The 19,585-nt window shown below is 40.3% G+C and overlaps 1 protein-coding gene across 2 annotated transcripts in view; it reads left to right on the forward strand.

The window, feature by feature from the left end:
- LOC119742820 (exportin-5-like) overlaps positions 1-14,959 on the forward strand; it is a 33,717-nt gene extending 18,758 nt beyond the window's left edge. For both annotated transcript variants that reach the window (XM_038219000.1, XM_038219001.1), the window contains exons 17-29: positions 317-516; positions 1,288-1,453; positions 3,295-3,395; positions 4,025-4,125; positions 4,327-4,420; positions 4,654-4,790; positions 5,832-5,976; positions 7,461-7,558; positions 9,084-9,244; positions 10,654-10,758; positions 11,328-11,465; positions 13,427-13,597; positions 14,779-14,959. In XM_038219000.1, the coding sequence (XP_038074928.1) occupies positions 317-516; positions 1,288-1,453; positions 3,295-3,395; positions 4,025-4,125; positions 4,327-4,420; positions 4,654-4,790; positions 5,832-5,976; positions 7,461-7,558; positions 9,084-9,244; positions 10,654-10,758; positions 11,328-11,465; positions 13,427-13,597; positions 14,779-14,922 (1,761 nt within the window). In that variant the 3' untranslated portion in view covers positions 14,923-14,959. The remainder of the gene's footprint in view (positions 1-316; positions 517-1,287; positions 1,454-3,294; positions 3,396-4,024; positions 4,126-4,326; positions 4,421-4,653; positions 4,791-5,831; positions 5,977-7,460; positions 7,559-9,083; positions 9,245-10,653; positions 10,759-11,327; positions 11,466-13,426; positions 13,598-14,778) is intronic.
- Positions 14,960-19,585: the final 4,626 nt, after the last annotated feature.

Raw genomic sequence — 19,585 nt, forward strand, 5'->3', positions numbered from 1 at the left:
GCTCTCGCAGGGCGGGTTATTTGTGCACAAAATACCGTTTTTCAGAAGGTTGTAGACGCTCAAAATCGGAATGAAGTAGTTTTTTTCCCGTTAAAACTAAATTTGTTAAAAGAAAAAAAATTAATTGCTTGAAGAGCATGGGGTATGAATCTTTGATGTTTACCTGTTTAGCATTGATGTCTACCTTGAAACATCACACTGCTCAGCAGTTCATTTTTCCAACAAATTTGGGAATTTATCATTTAGGATTGATTGCAAATCACTTATTCAGCCAGTTTTTCTGTTAGCTTTATGTGTTTTTCCATTACCCCTGCAGCATTTCTTTGATGAACTCTACCGCCGTATCAAGCTGTTGAACGGAGATCAGGACCAACTGACACAATTGGAGAAAAGCACCCTGAATGAAGTCCTGATCTTGCTGAGCAACGAGTTCAACGATCTGGACAAGCAGAGTGCTCTCATCCAAGAGATCATGGAACCAGTCACGGGTGTCTGGATGGCAGATGCAATGAAAGAGTAATGAGTCATCTCGTTAACCCTAACCTTCCCAAATCCTTCAAAATCCTATTTGCAAAATGGAGGATTTTGCAGGATTCAGGCTGTATGGCCAAACTGGCTGATTTTGGAGGATGCACTGTGTCAAGGCCTTAGGCCAGACCTTATTTTGTTTATGCTCAGCCGTGCCTAAATTTAGTCCTAGATTATACTTGAAATCCTCCACACTGCTCCAGGATGTCACTGGCTCTGCCTCAGCATACTGACAGTGATTGCTAGAGGATTTTGCAGGGTTGAGGCAGTGGTCACCCTTCGAAGAACCACATTCAAGAAATAACGGAGCATTTTGCAGGATTGAGGCTGTATGCTATTTTTACATGGAGGCAGTTGGAGGATTTTTCTTGATTGAGGTTACATCCTAGCAAAAATGCCTAGGGAGTTAGTGTTAAAGGCATACGATCATTTGCACGTGATGCATTTGCACGTGATGTTCGTTTCCAATATTAACACCACTCAAATTCCAAAGAAGAATGTTCAAAACCTAGTAACCGGTTGAAGTTTCACTTTGGAGAAAAAGTGACAATCAACGCACAACTTTTTGATCACGAAGTACAATTTATTAATGCTACTCTTTACAAAAGCACCTCCATTTCTTGATTTCTTCTAAATGACTGCAAGCCAGACGGAATAATTTCACATGATGTTTAGTACCAGTACGATCTTTAATCTGATATTAATTTGGTAGGTTACTTTTTATTTTTTAATAAAACTTGTACATTTTTCCTTTTCCAGAGTTTTTGGGAATGGAAATAGATTTCTTGAGCATATTGGACTCTGCAAGGCACAGACATCTCCACCACAGGATGACAAACAAGGAGCCAATAGGGCAACTATATTAGCTTGCATATCAACCATGATGGCAGTGATGAAACGGAGTAAACGGCCACATGACCCGCAGGTATGCAAACATTATGAATTCTCATAGCATTGGCTTCGTCTCTGGGCTCATCTCTGGGCTCAAAATGGAAGCACTCGAGCCATTGACCTCATCATATTGGCCGCATCATATTGACCTCATCATATTGACCTCATCATATTGACCTCATCATATTGACCTCATCATATTGACCTCATATTGACCTCATCATATTGACCTCATCATAAAGACATCATATAGACCTCATCATATAGACCTCATCATATTGACCTCATCATATTGACCTCATCATATTGACCTCATCATATAGACCTCATCATATTGTTCTCATCATATTGCCCTCATCATATTGCCTTCATCATATTGCCCTTATCATATTGACCTCACCATATTGACCTCACCATATAGACCTCGCCATATTGACCTCATCATATAGACCTCATTATATTGACATCACCATATTGACCTCATATTGACCTCATCATATTGCCCTTATCATATTGACCTCACCATATTGACCTCACCATATAGACCTCACCATATTGACCTCATCATATAGACCTCATTATATTGACATCACCATATTGACCTCATCGTATTGACCTCATCATATTGACCTCATACTGATGAAGTTGATGAGAAACTTGGCTACAAATTATTCAGCCAATAGGAAAATTTGTAGTGCATTGGGGACAAGAAATTTGGTTACGCGTTACGCGTGCTAGACTCACATACCGAGTGCAATTGATCAAGCGTGTCTTTTCTGCATATACTTGGGGCGACCAGTAAATTAAAAGCCAAGTTTACTGGTATTTGAGTCTCGGATCATTATGGGCTGCATTGCATGCGCTGCATGCGATGCTCCATCACAAGCACCATGCTAGCATGTTACACGTACGTACGTTCATTGTCAACATAGGCCAAGTTCGGGCAAGGACCATTAGTCGACTAGTGGTTGATTGTGACGTACCTTACGTCTGCGCACTAATAGCAACATGCGAACGTCTCTAGTCAAACGCTGGTCAAAATGTCATCGCAAGACTCTTGGATCCTGGCTCCCTGCTGTACGTTATGAATGCGCGGCTATTGGTAACCAGCGATGCAACCATGCCCAGTAGGTTGGTTCCAAATAGTCGACTAGCGTAGTCAACCATTGTCGACTAGACAGAGTTCAGGGTAACTTTAGTCGAACTATGGTTAACCAATGGTCAACAATAGTTCTTGCGCGACAATGCCCATACATGTCAACATACGTTCATTGTCGACATACATGTATGTACATGTAACATGTATAGTATTGGTGACGTCAGTATGGTGTATTGCAGTCATGCCAAATAATTTTCCGACCCTGGTGCAAAAACACACTGGCACCCCTGAGTATGCTGAAAATAGTGTCATGTCAAATTTTTATCCATAGCAAATTGTTCTTTAAAATATCATGCTGAATAAAAATGCTATGAAACGTTCTGCACAAAACCACTTTATATAGCCTGGTGTTCATATGGACTCTAAGCTTATGCAGTCTGCGTAGACAGTACGCAGAACAGTCGGCAAAGTTGAACCTTGTTCAGGAAGGTTGCGTCTGTCTGGGTTGTCGGCGACACTTCCGGATGAAATGTTTCCATATGTCTGCCTTCCAATTTGGGTCCTGTTTGCGTTTCACTTTGCGTTTCTTACGTCGATATGGAAACTAGGCTTAAGAGTCACAACCAGTATTAACAGTTAAAAATGACTCCGGGACATTGAGGGGCCCTTCATTCTTCATCTAAAAGTGTGTCCAAATATTACCAATATCTTTCTAATTTGATGGAATTACACAAATGTGCAATACGTCAGCCCTTACTTTACGTATTTGTTTTCAGAAATTGGCTGGTGATTTCCATGCTTCATCCGGTATCGTGAGTCGAGATCCATGTTGCCTTCACATATTGCCATTATTGGATAACGTACTTGCTCTAATGAGGTAAGCATTTTCATGGGCCATTTGTGTAAAGGGGGCATCATGCTTGTTTCAAAATGTGTATGTGTACTGTATGTGTACTTAGTGGCATTGTTTCTTTCTTTTCATCCCATTCCATTTCTCCCCCCCCCCCCCCTTTTCAATTTTCAGTCGGTAGCCAATCCCTAGCACCAATCCTTAACCCTCCCAAAGTAGAGGACCATGTCTGAGAAATTCCATCACTCACTCTGTTTTGACACAAAATGCTTCAGGACCAAATCCTTTAAATTCCACCGCCGGTAATTTTGTAATTTGTCATTTTGTAATTTGTCCTGTTTTCATTAACGTGTTTAAATGTAAAAGGCCAATGGAATTTCCCGTCAGGGATAATAAAGTCAAATTGAATTGAATTGAATTTAATTGGTACTGGTGGAATTTGATGGACTTGGTACACATGCATGGCTTATCTGCCGAAATCTCCCAATAATGAGGGATGGATTTTTATGGAGTTGCTCCCCTTGCCCCCTCCCCTTGCCCCCTCCCCTCATAAAGCATGCCAATGAAGTACTAGTGATTTTAAAATAATTATGTAAATATATGAATACTTAATATCTATTAAGATTCTGTATTGTACTTTTTGTATATAACAATAGAACTATGAATGCAATATGGTCTCCAGAAATCAGAGCGACAATTCCTGTGGAGTTTTTCAAAGTCTTTGATATTCCTGAGCATGACAAAAATGCAGTGTTAGGTGAGTATTTGACTTAGCGGCCTTGTAGGGACACATACCTGTTGAGCAATAGTTATTACGGGGATGCTGTGGGGACAGCAGAAAGTCCCCATAACTTGGTCCTAATTTCCTTAACAGTAGAAAACATCCCCATAACAAGGTGCCGGCTATGGCACACGAGAATTACACTGTGTGAAACCATATTTGCTCTTTTTTGATTAGGTTTAACTCAGCCATCCGATAACTATGAGCTTCCAGCTAACAGGTCCACCGCAGAAAAAATTCAGAGTTTCCTGTCGACTGCCCAGGAAAACTGGTGAGTTTATCTATCAGTTGACTACTAACGTGACTAATTGATTGTTTTAGAGTTCTTAGCCTTTGAAGAATGGGCATCTAATGGTTACAATTTGATTATGCAACCAGTACGGTACTTTATTGTGTTGTCAAAATGGAAAGTCGAAATTATGAAGAGTTGTTTTTCAGTGCAGCTGGTTTGGTTCAGAAATGTTTGAAGTGAGCACTTTTTCTGGATGACTACTTCATTTTCAGTTGCCACGTCTTGGCCAGTGCATGTGACAGCCTGGGATATGAGTTGTACAGCTTTCATCCCTTCATTGCACAACTTGTCCAGTCTGCGCCTTTCTTGCTGAATCATGCACCTGACTACAAACTGCGACCGGTTATCCATATCCTTTTTGCCACCCAGTTATCTCTTGTGGCTTAGTTATCCTTTATGCCACCCAGTTATCCCTTTTGGCTCAGTTATTCATATCCTTTTTGCCACCCAGTTTCCCTTTTGGCTCAGTTATCCACATCCTTGTTGCCACCCAGTTACATGTATCCCTTGAGGCTCGGTTATCCATATCCTTTTTGCCACCCAGTATCCCTTTTGACTCAGTTATCCATATCCTTTTTGCCACCCAGTTACATGTATCCCTTGTGGCTCAGTCATCCATATCCTTTTTGCCACCCAGTTATTCCATTTGGCTCAGTTATCCATATCCTTTTTGCCACCCAGTTACATGTATCCCTTGTGGCTCAGTCATCCATATCCTTTTTGCCACCCAGTTATTCCATTTGGCTCAGTTATCCATATCCTTTTTGCCACCCAGTTACATGTATCCCTTGAGGCTCGGTTATCCATATCCTTTTTGCCACCCAATTTCCCTTTTGGCTCAGTTATCCATATCCTTTTTGCCACCCAGTTACATGTATCCCTTGTGGCACAGTCATCCATATCCTTTTTGCCACCCAGTTATTCCATTTGGCTCAGTTATCCATATCCTTTTTGCCACCCAGTTACATGTATCCCTTGTGGCTCAGTCATCCATATCCTTTTTGCCACCCAGTTATTCCATTTGGCTCAGTTATCCATATCCTTTTTGCCACCCAGTTACATGTATCTGTTGTGGCTCAGTTATCCATATCCTTTTGGCCACCCAGTTATCCCTTTTGGCTCTGTTATCCATATCCTTTTGGCCACCCAGTTATCCCTTTTGGCTCAGTTATCCACATCCTTGTTGCCACCCAGTTGCATGTATCCCTTGAGGCTCAGTTATCCATATCCTATTTGCCACCCAGTTATCCTATTGAACTTTTAGAGGAATTTCATGAAATATTAAAGTACAATCAACAGTTCTGGCAATGATTGCTGTTAATCATTATTGTCGGCAGCAAAGACCCATTCAAACCTTCAAGCCACAGGCACTTCCTTAACCTGAGTTCACGTGTTTTCATGAAGTCATTAGTCTTGCACTGTCCTGTAGATTGCCAAGACCAAGTCTTGCTGCCAGTTCTGAACTGCCTGTGCGCTTTCATGCTCCAAAGGTTGAGTCTTGCGTGGGACGCTGTCAATAAACGAATTGGCATGGGGTATGTAATGACATTGCTTTTATCATGTCAGCTTAATGGAAATCAGTCCATTTTAGTATGGGCGAACTGGTAGAATATACTCCAAGTAGGATTGCCTAGAGACCAATTCCCACACCTCCACCTGTACCCAGGTACTTTCAGAGATTGGCTGAGAAAATTTCACAGCAAATGTTATTACCTCACGGATATTCTTCTGAATAAAAAAGGACAAGAAACTTTCTGAGAACAATTTGAATTAAGGCCTTTCACACTGTCTAATTTCCAAAATCTCCATCCAGGTCCAACATGGAGATTTTGTGAACCCCTTTCACACTATTTGTCAAAAAAACATATCCTACTTTTGATCCTAAATAACTCTGTTGTTTACTAATGGAATTAAACCAAAATTTCAGATCATGTAAACAAGTCATGACAAAAGGTATGTAGCGAGTTTCATTAGCTTTGTGCAAGAGGGTGAGATTTAAACGCCATATGAAGAAAAGACTCATTTTCAGAATCTGCCACTTTTTACTTGGCGTCCTCCGTGTCGATGCAGCACTGGAGACGGTGGCGGAAGGAGCGCGTGCTACGGCCAAAAGCTTCTGAAGGAATGCAGGATCACCCATGATGTCATTGCACACCTCCTCGATCGTTAGGCACAACACACGATCAAGGAGGTGTTCAGTGACGTGATCCTGCATCATTTGTCATGCCTTGTTTACATGAGCTGCAATTTTGGGTTAATTCCATTGGTAAACAACAGAGTTATTTAGGATCAAAATTAGGACTTTTTGTTTTTGACACGTAGTAGAATCAGCCACATCCACCATGAACACATTGTTGGAAGTGTGAATGACATGCCTTGCCTACCCGTGTTTGATGCAATCCATGCCATTTGTACAGTAGCCCTGTGTTGATTTTGACACGGAGTAGGCAACACATACAGTAGTGTGAAAATACCTATAGTTCTTAATAGAAGAAATGCAAACTCAAATGGCAGAACGACTTATGAAAATTCAGCCTGAAACTGTGTGTGACAAATGCATCGACTCCAATAACTTTGGGTGTAAGGCATAAGACATGCCTCCATCTTAACACTAACTCCCTAGCATGATTTACTAGGAACCATACCCATCCTGGCAAATTCCAACACCATATGGGAAACAGCACACACATATTTCTGACTTTGATTCTGCAGGTGTGCCAACTCAATGTAGAAGACTGTCAGTTTAGGGGTACTGTACCCATCCTGACAGATTCCAACAAAACATGCCGTTGGGGCTTGATGGGTTGAGTTCTGTTTGGGTTAATATACATGTAACTGCATGTACGGATTGTTCTGATGATGCTTTTAGTTTGCTCTTGATGGAAATAATTGTTATTGAAATTGAAATGTTCTACAAAAAAGATGTAATAAAATGTTCATCAGATCTCCTTAAGGTAATTATTGTGATGCCCATTCTGAAAGCTAGCCGATGACAATTATTTGATATTGAAACACACAGGGAGGAATCTGAGAGCAGAGAGGCTAACCAGGAATCACAGGAGATTATAGACGAGATGTTCCTACGACTCATCACAAGGGATTATCTGGATCTCTTGAGTAAGGATGACATTGTTTTTACACATGCATGTGTGAGCACTGATCACAAATATACAATTACACTTTCACCTCGCTCTCTTTGGGAAGTTTAATGCAGCTGTGTCATACTTTGGACAGATACTACTTGAAAAGACTCTTTTAAATATATTAAGTAGTTTACACGCTTTATAAAACTATGCTTTAAGCAAGTTAATTGTTACATTTCAGTAAGTTAGCGTGTGTTTCCAAACTTTATGTAAAACAGAACTCTAGGTAAAAGGCAAGATTTCAAGAAGCACTTTTGAAGGAATGCACCACTATGGGCTCTTAAATGCTGGCATGTGAAATGTGACCCTAATAGGTTTGGGTTTGTTTTTATAAAGGTCACGCAATGCTTGGTAATAGAGGCCAGGCTCATTTGACACATTGGAGATCATTTTTTTTAATGGGTATTGCCCACACATAAGGCCAAGGCCACTCAAAAGTGTGGGCTACAACCTTGGAAGAACAGAAAGAAAGAAAGCTAAGGCAAAGTGAAAGAAGGTTTCTAATCACATTTTGCTCGAGTTGTAAAAGATTGAACATAGAAGGGAAGCATGATTGCGATAGAGAGTACCAAAAAGGGGCAGTATGAAGGGAAAAAACTGAAAGAATATATTCCAGTACAAGCCTTAAAGCTACAGTCCATCATTTGCAGCTGTTCAAAAAGTAACTAAATATTATTGTTGAAAAACATACTTGGTTGAAAGATAGTAAGGGGACTAAACTCCCTGTGAATTTATTCTTGACCCGACGAACACGCGCGCAATCGCTATAATTCGTCGGATTGGTGCACTACATCGTGAAGCTGCAATCGGCTCAGTAAGAATGTGTCCCAAGCGCTGAATTCAGGCCCAATTCAAAACATGATTCAGCAACTTTTGATTTGAAATCGAGATCCTTGAATGTTGTTTTTTCTCGAAATATGCAACTGAAGCTGAGTTGAAAGTTCCTCAGGTTAGTTGTTCAGCACCCTTCTTTAGATTTTGAGCACGTCTGTTGCTTCAAACGGACAAAATGCACAAATTGCAAATGATGGACTGTACCTTTAAGAAATTTGACATTGAAAGGATGTGGAAAGGCAGCAAAGCGCATGGTTGCTCGAACGTACGATCGGGGGAACAAGCGAGAGAGACCACTGTAACACATCCCATGGTATAGTTAGTATCTATAAAAAAAAAAACACGAGAAGCTACAGATTGTCGGACAAGTGGAGGTTCAAGGGAAGATGTTGGGTCCTGACCAACCAGATTGTAGGTGTGTCACTGAATGTTATCAAGGGGGATGGGTAAAATGCTGGAGCACCAGCCAAAATGTGGTTGCAATATTTCATCACGGGATGAAAAGTAGTCTTGCTTTATTCGTAAGATTAAATTCTCATCTGTGATTGTATTTTGTGTATATAGCATGAACAGGTAGATACACAAACAGATACAAGCAACATAGTCATGCATAATCGATTTATTTTTCCACTTTTGTATTATTTGTTTTATCCGATACGTGTTAGGTACTGTATTCAAGAAGAGAAGTGCAGGTACAGGCTACAGTGGGAGTGATATCCAGATGGAAACCGTGGATTCTGAATCGGTAGCCTCCGCAGAGGGAGGGCATAAGGCCACAGAACCGGAACAACTTGGGGAGCTTGGCAAAAAGATACTACAACATGAGGTTTGACACTTGTTTCATTGTGATCAGATCTTTAACCCTACTATACGTATGTGTTAGTTAGGTACTGTATTCAAGAAGAGTATATTCAAGAAGATGATCTACTTAGTATCTTTAAAACAATCGAAGAGAAGCTGCGGACCGTCGGACAACAAGAGGTTCCAGGGAAGATGCCAGGTTCTGACCCCCAGGGCGTCTCATGTTGTTGCAATGGTTTCAGTAAGGTCAGATTTTTAATCTTACATGGTGATAAGTGATTCTGTTGATTAACCTTAACTCCCTAGCGTCTTTTACTAGGAACTGGGCCAAGTCCATCAAAATCCATCAATCACTGTGCGTCCAATACAAAACTGTACATGACATAATGGAATTCACCACTGATGCACTGGTTGACATTCATGGACTTGCTACACATGGCTTTTATCACAACATCAGTGCAAGAAGCTAGGCAAAATCAATCAGATACCCCTAGCACTGCTTCAGGCCACTAGGTCCAAGTCCATCATACTCCAACAAGATTTAGTCACGCCATGCCTTCTGGACCAAGTCCCCAAAATCCACCAAAATGGAGAGATGGATTTTGATGGAGTTGGGGTGGTGAGCGTTAATCGAAAACCGAATATTCAATCATTACTGATCAAACCATGTTTCAGCACATGTACTGTGATTATTACTGCAGCCAAACCAAACTAAAATTCACTAACTGTGGCACTTCTAAATTGAACTGAATCAAACTCAGTTGTCATGTCAGGCATATTCGGCAACACATATTGTAGTGCTGCATATTTCTGCCTTCTCAACAAAAATAATGAAAGTTTGCACCATAAAAGTATCAAAATTCTCCTGCTTATTAAACAAATACACTTCGAGTTACTAGCTACCATGTACCAGCACCGACACTCAGCAGTGGCCATCAAATATTCAGTAATTAATTTAAAGCATGCAGGGCATGCTAGGGATAAAATGTAACAAATTGTAAGTGACTTTTGTAATGCTTTGATGTGAAATGCATTGTTAAAAAATGTAGACCAGATGTACATATAGCAGATACAGCTTCACCAGCGATGGTCTGTGAGGGAAGTTAAGAAATTTGTCTTAATATAGGAGCGGATCTAGTGAGTGGACACCCCCCCCCCCCCATTTGGCCGCTGACTAATGTTATGAAACTAGTAAAATTGGGCAAAAAATAATAAATGGAATGCTAAAGTAGCTAAATTGATTCTCAAATTGCCTTAGAATGCAGGAGAAAGCATAGCAGATTTGAAGAAAAAAAATGGGGGGGGGGGGCAAGCACTTGGACCCTAGGACGTCCTAGCAAGGCATACCGAAACCCCTTCCACCTTCATGTCAACCCCCCCTTTCCTGAAAGCCAGATCCACCCCTGTAATACTTTGTCTTCTTTTATTCAACAGTCTCTCTGTAAAAGTATGGTCATGTGCATCTATTCATCACTGTCATGGAATGATACACAGACATGCACTAAGTCACTAAACATGTGCTGGCCAATATTTCAACAGGTGAGTGGATATTTAATCGTGTTTATTTAAACACTACCCTTTCCATGTTTTCAACAAAATACATGCAACAATGAGCTAATTAGATCCATGTACAGTTAAAGACCAGTCACTTTGTATTTTTTTCAGGCACTTGTCCTTTATTTCACCCATGACCAACAAAAAAAGCCATCTAGATCTCTCCCCACATATAAAAGTTGCATTTTCTGGTATGTGCAAGACTTGAAAATGATGTGCGAGGCTTTCTTTCAAACGAATCACACTATCGATTTATATTGAAACTTGGTATGAAAATCAAGTGTGATCTCCAGATGTAACATACAAGTGTTATGTCATCATGATTTCATCAGGTACCAATAACAAGCAATTTTAATTTAAAAATATAACCAGCTTTGTTCATTCTTAAGTCATGGACAAAAATTTTTTAAATTATCATTTTTACAAAACAATGAACTTTTTTTTTATTCCTCACCGACTCCTATCTTTAAAAGGACTACTTTTCCCCAAGTACACGCATGTGAATGAAGTATCTGACTTGATTTGATCCAAATTGAAATGTTTTGATTGAACAGATAGTAGATAGGCCTATTCTTCCTGGTGCTGTCAAGTATCTGTTCTCCTGTCTGCTACTTGGTCTTGAAGTCCATGGGCAACACGAAACCTGTACATCCTTGCTTGTTCAGAAGACCTTCCAACACTATGAAATTTTGGTGAGAAGTTGGGATTTTTTTTGGGGGGGGGGGGTTTCATGTTTAACATCTAGTTCTTTTTGCATGTCCTTTGGTGGTTTTTTCCTACTGTAGAAAGAAGGATAATACTATTAATTGGAATTAACAAAAATGAAGTGTATTTCAATAATTGGAATAAACAAAATTAAAGTGTATTTCAATTGAGTTTGTCTGAGACAAGTTGTTGTTGGGCTCCTCGTCTCGAGAGACAATGGGTATGCGCCATAGAGCTATATAAAATTACTAGAGCGCTAACTCCTCATTCTTGCATGCGGAGACGTAACGCTTAGAAGCGGCCCTGGGCGCAGACATTTTGAATTCATGTGCGTGTTTGTAGAACATAGATGGATTGAATTTTGAAAGTGTACTCTACATGCAACGCGCAAGTAGAACTTAAGCGCATCAAGACAGTTCAAAAAACGTCACGGCAAAAAGCATCTGCAGTGAATACGCGCTGTTGCGCTGTTTGTGTAGAGCAAAAGGGCATGCTCATTTGCTGATCGTGCGTTTCGGTTTTGGGCATTTTGGCTTCGATAACGCACCGGTATGGAATACAAACACAGATATGCAAATAGCCGTACAAAAGCCGTACAAAAGTTCTAGTTCTCCATAGGTTTATAAACAAACATGGATGCGCCCATCAGCGCTCTAGTAATTTAATATAGCTCTATGGTATGCGCACAGTCTCACTGGTTGGTGGGACAGCGTCTGCCGTGGCTATACAGACCTATTCTAGAGTGACAGTCACTGCCACAGGCACTGCATGTGCAGGCTGATGCTGGAGCAGTCGTTGCTGGAGCAGTCGTTGCGGGCTCTTCTCTTCCGTCTCACAATTATCCTGCCAGACGTTGTAGCGCTTATTCTCACTATTCACGACGCCTTCACATACTACAGCCCAGTTGTGAAGTAACAGCAAAAAAATAATATTATTATGTGAATGGAAAATTACCTATTTGGGACATAAATTACAGAGCTCATATCAGGAACTTGCGACACCGTCATTGTTGAGGCCCTCACGTGACCTGTCACGTGACCCTGCTTGGTCACACGACAGGATGCAGTCGTACAAGTAGGCCAGTTTGTATCCTCCATCTCTGTTCATATTGTGCGCGGTGCCTGTGTTACCAATTGGCAGGGTCACGTGACAGGTCACGTGAGGGCCTCAACAACGCAAGTGGATAGAGACACCGAGACAGTGTCTCAAGCTCCTGCTGCGAGCTCTGTGATTCATCTTTCCATTGACTTGATTTAGTATTTGGACTGGAAACAAACTTTCATGCTAGATATATTATTATGGCTATAGTATATGTGACCTATGGACTCAATGCACAAGTACGCATATGACGCAAAGACCGGACAACCAACGGTTACAAAGGCAGAGTAACTGGGTACCACTGGGCGGGGCAAGGTGGCATTCATATGAAATGGGGCATTCATACGAATGCATAGCCAATGGCGCCTGATGCTCACCCGAAAAACGCGACATATATTATTATGGCTACATTATATGTGACCTATGGACTCCATCCACAAATACCCCCGCTCTCCCCCCCCCCCCCTCCCAACAGTTACAAAGGCAGAGTAACGGGGTACCACTGGGAGGGGCAATGGGGAATTCATACAAATGCATAGCCAATGGCGCCTGAAGCTCACCCGAAAACGGGGCAGGTTTGTGCACATTCAGAAAGTAGTCGTCCAGGCTTTCCCTCATTTGCGTACAAATCAGTACACGCATGCGCTGTGTCCCTACATTGTACCACTGGGGCTTTCGGAAGTGGTCACAACAAGAAATGCAATCCTCCTTGTCCAATACCTGCAATCATTCCAAACAAACAGCCCTTCAATCTACGTTTAGGTTGATAACTATCCATATAAATATGTTTTTTATTACTCATTTTCAATCCCAAAATATTTTGAACATTATCTTGTTACTTTTATTTTAGAGGCCCAGATTTGATATCCTCCAAGAAGTCATGTTACAGATTCCGGGAGTCACGCGAGAGATACTTCAGACATTTGACCATCGGTTTATATTCAATGAGGAGCATAAGAAACCTATCAGCGAAAAAAGTAGACGAGACAACTTCAAAAAAATGATCAGCGGAGTCATTGGTGTAAGTTCACAATTAAAGGGATTTTTAACTTCATGCTTTTAGATTAGAATTTTTTTTTTTATTTGAGTCACACGTGAAAAAGAAAACAAACAGAAAACAAATTTCCTTTTCTAGCTTTATTTGTTTTGGACATCTTTTTCATAGCAGGTGTCCCAGAAAAGTTTTGGAATTCCTTTTTTTTAAGTTGAAAGCTTTGTTTTTAGCGGGCAAATATGATTTGAGGGCCTGCATCAGTTTGAAGGGAACTACTAAAACATTTGTGTAGAGTCTGGCAATATCAATACATTTTTGTTCAGGAAAGAGACCACGCAATCACCATGTCTGTACGTATGTCCGTCTGTTCTGACCATAACCCACATGTGGCCACTTGTGAAACCTATAGAAAAACATCACCCCGGAGATGAAATCTTTAGAAAAGGGATAAAAGGAACACAATGCCATCACCCCACATGTCTCATCCGTCTGGTCGTCCGTACATATGTATGTATGTGGTATTTTGGTTGAAGTTTTAAAAAAAAATGGACTCATTTGAAAAGTTGAAGTCCAATTGGAACCAAACTTGGGTCATAGATGCAACATGGCAACCTTCATATGATCATGATGTCAAAGATCACATACCGAGGTCAAAAGTCATCTTAGGTCAAGTTGTAATCTAACCTGAAATTGTAAAATTGGTCTCATTTGAAAAAGTTGAAGTCCAAATGCAACCAAACTTGAGCCATAGATTCAACATGGCAACCATCACATACCAAGGTCAAAAGTCATCCGAGGTCAAGTTGTAAAATAGGCTGAAACTGTAAAATTGGTGTCATTTCAAAGTTGAAATCCAATTGTAACCAAACTTGATTCATGGCTGCACTATGGGAACCTTCATAAGATAATGTTATCAAAGGTCACAAACCAAGGTCAAAGGTCACCTATCAACAATTTCAAGAAAAACAGGCGAGACGCGTGGTTCGAGAACCACCTTGTTTAATTAATTTTACAGCCTCAATTAAAATATGTCTGTTACTGAACTCAGAACACCCCAATGTTCTATACCATTGGAAAACCCATGTTCTGCAAAATGCAGAAATACAACTGTCTCCTAAAAAGTCTGACTTTAAGCTCATAAGAATTGGACGTAATTTTGCTGCGCAGGTTTTACATTGAAGGTGTATTGTTTATATGTTTCTTTGCAGAGACATATCGGTCAGATGTTCAGGAGAGAGATCATAATCAAAGACTTGAAGCCTGTCAGAAAACCAGCAAAGCGTAGCACCACAGACTTTACAGAGAATGCAGATATTGGGCTTGTTGCCTTGTTTGCCCACGATGATTCCTGAGCATAAATGTCATGCAAGCTTGCCTTTCAATACATCAGCCATTTTTGTATAACAAATTGAATGATGCTTTAAAGCAGCGTTACTTTTACGAAAAGTATCGTTCAAATCCATGTAGGAGCATGCAAAAGTTCTCAATACATGTATGTGTACAGTATCAAAGTTTTGATGTCAATTCGGCAAATTCAGCCAGGAAAACGGATATTTTAACTAAGCTTTGCCAATATGCCTTTTTCTCTTTTCTGTTCTTGGTGTTTTGTTTTTTTCTTTTATTTTATAGCTTTTTTGTGTTATTTTATAGCTTTTTTGTTTTATATTCAGTAAGTTCAATTTTCATGATCTGACAGAATTACAATTTATCCAATTTACAATATATGCTTTGAAGAATTGTCAAAATTGTGAAATTTCGTGAAAACAACGAAATATAACTTGGAAGTATGCATTCCTTTCCAGGTACAGGCATACAGATCATACAATAGGTTCAAAGAAACTAAACTAATGCAATAAAGATCAGTGGCGTAGCCACACACACACACACACACACCCACATTTTCCAATGCCCCCAGGTGCCCCCCACCAAAATACTGATAATACCCCTTTTTCCTTCCCCAACCAAAAACATTTTTTTGTAAGTTGTATTTTTGTTTCAGTTAGCCAAAGGCTTACTGTTTACAATTTCTTATGTCAATGGATATAGCGAGGGAACATGGTGCTTGTGCTCTTGAGCAAGGCGCTTTACCATTATTGCTTCGTCCCTCGGATGGGACGTAAAGCCGTAGGTCCCGTGTGTTGTGTAAATGCACGTTAAAGAATTCAGTAACACTTATCGTTAAGAGAAGGGGTTTGCCCCGGTGTTTCTGGCAGTGGCTGCAATATGCGCCGCAGCACCTTATAAGGTGCTACATAATGGGTCTCATATTTCTCATCAACTTTATTTACCTTTCTTTATAATAATAGACATAATTTCCAGCGCCTTGAGTACCTAATTGTTGGTGGATACGTGCGCTATATAAGACTCCATTATTATTATTATTATGGGGCCCAGCTGGGGAAAACTGCAGTAGGACGTTTGCGATACGTGCCCCCCATGATATTTCGATGCTCCCCCCCCCCCCCCCCCCCAACTAAGAAAAATCCTAGCTACGCCTCTGACAGAGATGTGTTGGATTGGGTATATAAGGACTAAATTTAGACCAGTTGTTTGTAGGGTGGGAAGAAGTGACACATTGTTGTGTAAACTAGAACCTCGGTGGTCTAGAACCATTAACTGAGGTCAGCGCATGAAACAGAATTCAGTCGAGTCTCGTTCATACAAACTCATTCGGACCTAGCCAAATTGTTTGTTATATCAGAATTTTGTATTAAGAGGAACATCAGTCCCATTCATTGTGCACATAAATGCTCAGTCGGGACCAAGGCTTTATGTTTGTTATAACCAGAATTTTGTATTAACAGAGTTTGTACTAACGAGAGTCGACTGTACATGCAGTTTCAAGTGTGAACAAACATTTCGAATTCGAGATTAGAGCACACAAGAATAACAATTCTTGCAGTGTCGAATAAATAATAAACATTTTATTTTGTTATTAAACTGCTTATGTCTTAACAGATTAATTACACTACCCCTACTCTTATATGACGAGGAAATATAAAATATAAATGAATCGTTTGTTTTAACTTGCTCTAGGAACTTATGTTGTAAACATTGAATCATTTATTTGTTTATTGTAGAACTTTGCAAAGTATCTGGCATAGCCCAATCTGCAGTTATAAGTGTATCCTGTAAAGATACATCGGTTCCTGAGCTGCAGCAGATGAAGCTGAGGTAATCGACAACTGTAAACAATGGTATAGACATTTTGTATCTATCCCTGAAGCACGAAGTATTCAGTGTTTTACCCGTCTTGCCAACTTACTAGTGGTACTTTGTGTGGTTTTCTAGTGGAAATAAACTGAGTTTCTTGGCTTTTCTGCGCTGCGATATTGGTATTCTTGTGTTTCTATAAGTGGTAGCTTTCTCTATTACCACTAGTGGTATTGGAGACTGTGAAACGGAGGTTTCTGGTTTTGGCTTCAGAGTAGTCCAAAAATTTGGCACTCTCAATACTGCGTATGAGAGTGCAATACAAGGCAATAGACTGACACATTGGTACTGTATAAACTTTGTCAAAAAGACACATCTGGTTAGTGGAACCTAATTGTTTGTTTCTACACATTCTCTCCATTATCATGTCACCCGACTACTGGCCAATCTTTTCAAAATGTTGGATATGTATCTACATTGTAGTCAAATTGAAATCACTTTGCAAATTTGCATCACTCTAAAAGAAGTTCACTTTTCAATAAAATTAACCAAAAAGGGATGCCAACTATTTTCATACATTTAAGGGGAGTAGGAAGTCGCACAAAATGTGTTCCTCAGAAAAATTCACGTCACGACCCTAGAAGCAGTTTATTAAGTTTACGCAAATCTAAAAATTAACAATTGCAAAACTCATTTTTAACAGTAGCAACATTATGTGACCTCACGGCAAAAACCTTGGATCTACTCTGTAAACGGCGTTGTTGCAGCGACCACGTTGCTCAAGGCCAATTACAAGTTGCCTCGGCTTCAGGCAATCGCTTTTTATTATGATTATGCAAGTGATTCGAGAGAAATTCGTAAGTTAAAAAAAAAAGGAAGAAGGGATGCTTTCTGTTGCCTCTGGTGCTGCGCAGTACTCTCTCAGACTTTCCCAAGACGTCCAGAGCTATAGCTAGCTGTTTCTTCACATGTACCACATCTCACGTGATCTGGACTCCTTCCTACCAAGCCGTTTGATCAGGACATCGCATACTTCTAGCTCGCTGCATACAAGCCATGGGTCATTTGTTTGCGCGGCGTTTTGGAAACCACGACTGTCGTATCTTTCGAGGAGGATCCTTTACCAGCTCATGTCGAGTAAGTAGGCCCTACTTCGGAAAGTCATTATGGCAGGAGCATGACTGGGGTTTCCTGATAGTTTCCTGAAATTCTGTTCTGAGCTAGTGTGAGGTTCAGACGCCCGTATGCAGAGCCACACGAACGTCTGATACATCCGTGCATGTACAAAGTTTAGAAGTTGTGACGTCAATTAGAGCAGAAATTCGGCCAAGTTGTTGGTCAACTCGCTGCCATGTTTGTTGTAATACAACAACGGGTCACCGAACTGACGCGCTCGCTGAATGGTCAGAATCTGGAGGTCAACTAAGACGCAATGTTGTTTTAAATAATCTGCATGCATATCATAGACGCTTAATGCTGTCTATTCCGTAGGCTATTCTGAGCTAGGGCTAGTGCAGAACATCTCCAGCCAGGCAGTGCCACTAATAAAAGCTGACCTATCAGGTTTAAGTTCCAGTAGGATTTTCCTTCTGGAAATTTGTGAGCCGAAACACTAAAATAACCAGTATTATAATATGGCGTTGCGGGTGTTTCAGACTCGGTTCTTTTTGTTTTAATCTATAATTAATGCACAAAAGCTTTACTCATGCCTATCCGTAGCGGTTCATTTGCCGACTGAATAGAAATTATACTGGTGGTCAACCACCCACCAAGCCAACACTGCCCCCCCCCCCCTCACCCACACATATCCCCATTTTCTCACATCCCTGCATCCACAAACTCTCTATATTAGCCTCTTTAAGTTTGTTCGGTTTTCATCCCATATGCTTACCACATTTATTTATTGAATAAATTGATTTTGTAATCTGCATTAGCCTACTATTATGATTCTTATACTAGTACATGTGCCTAAAATATAACTTTTTTTACGGAAGAAACTATAGGCGTAATTAAAGCTATAGTCCATCATTTGCAGCCATCCGAAAAAGTAACTGGCGTATTATTGTTGAAAAACATACTTGGTTGAAAGATAGTAGTGGACTAATAAAGTCCCTGTAAAATTAATCTTTCTGGCAAGCTATCATTTTGAAGTAATCAACGAAAGAAGGTATTTCCAACGGTGCGTCTTAAGACGCACCGTAGGAAAATTTAAATTAGTAGTTCGTTTTGTTATTCGGCGCAGCGCGTGCAAGCATTGGCACGACAAACAGGCGCGCGCGGTTGCTATAATTCGTCAGATCAGTGCGCGACATCGCAAATAACTGCAATTCAAAACAATTCAAAACATGATTCAGCAACTTTTGATTTGAAATTGAGATCCTAGAATGCTGTTTTTCTCGGAATACACAGCTGAAGCTGAGCTGAAAGTTCATCAGGTTAGTTGTTCAGTATCTTTCATTAGATTTTGAACACTTTTGTTGCTTCAAACGAAAAAAATGCACAAATTACAAATGAGTGACTATATCTTTAAGTTTAACCTAGAAGCTTGAACTACGTACACCAACAGTACGTCAATTATTAGGCCAAAAAAAAAAATACTCGGTCTCTGGTCAGCGCGCACGTCGATTTTAATCATGCACGTCAACTTTTTTTTCTTAAAATTAACACGGAAGCTACAACAGCGCCCTCTATTGCCGCACCTCCTCAAATTTTTGTACCAAGGAGCACCAAGGAATGGGGAAATAATTGCACCGAGGCAAATGATAAAGGGCACCAAGGCAAATTATGGAGGACACCAATGTATAATGAGGACACAAAAAAGCAAAATAGTACCCACCTTGTCTGTACAATCGGCTTGGAAAA

Source organism: Patiria miniata, unplaced genomic scaffold (assembly GCF_015706575.1).
Source record: "Patiria miniata isolate m_02_andy unplaced genomic scaffold, ASM1570657v1 HiC_scaffold_6, whole genome shotgun sequence".
NCBI lineage: Eukaryota > Metazoa > Echinodermata > Asteroidea > Valvatida > Asterinidae > Patiria > Patiria miniata.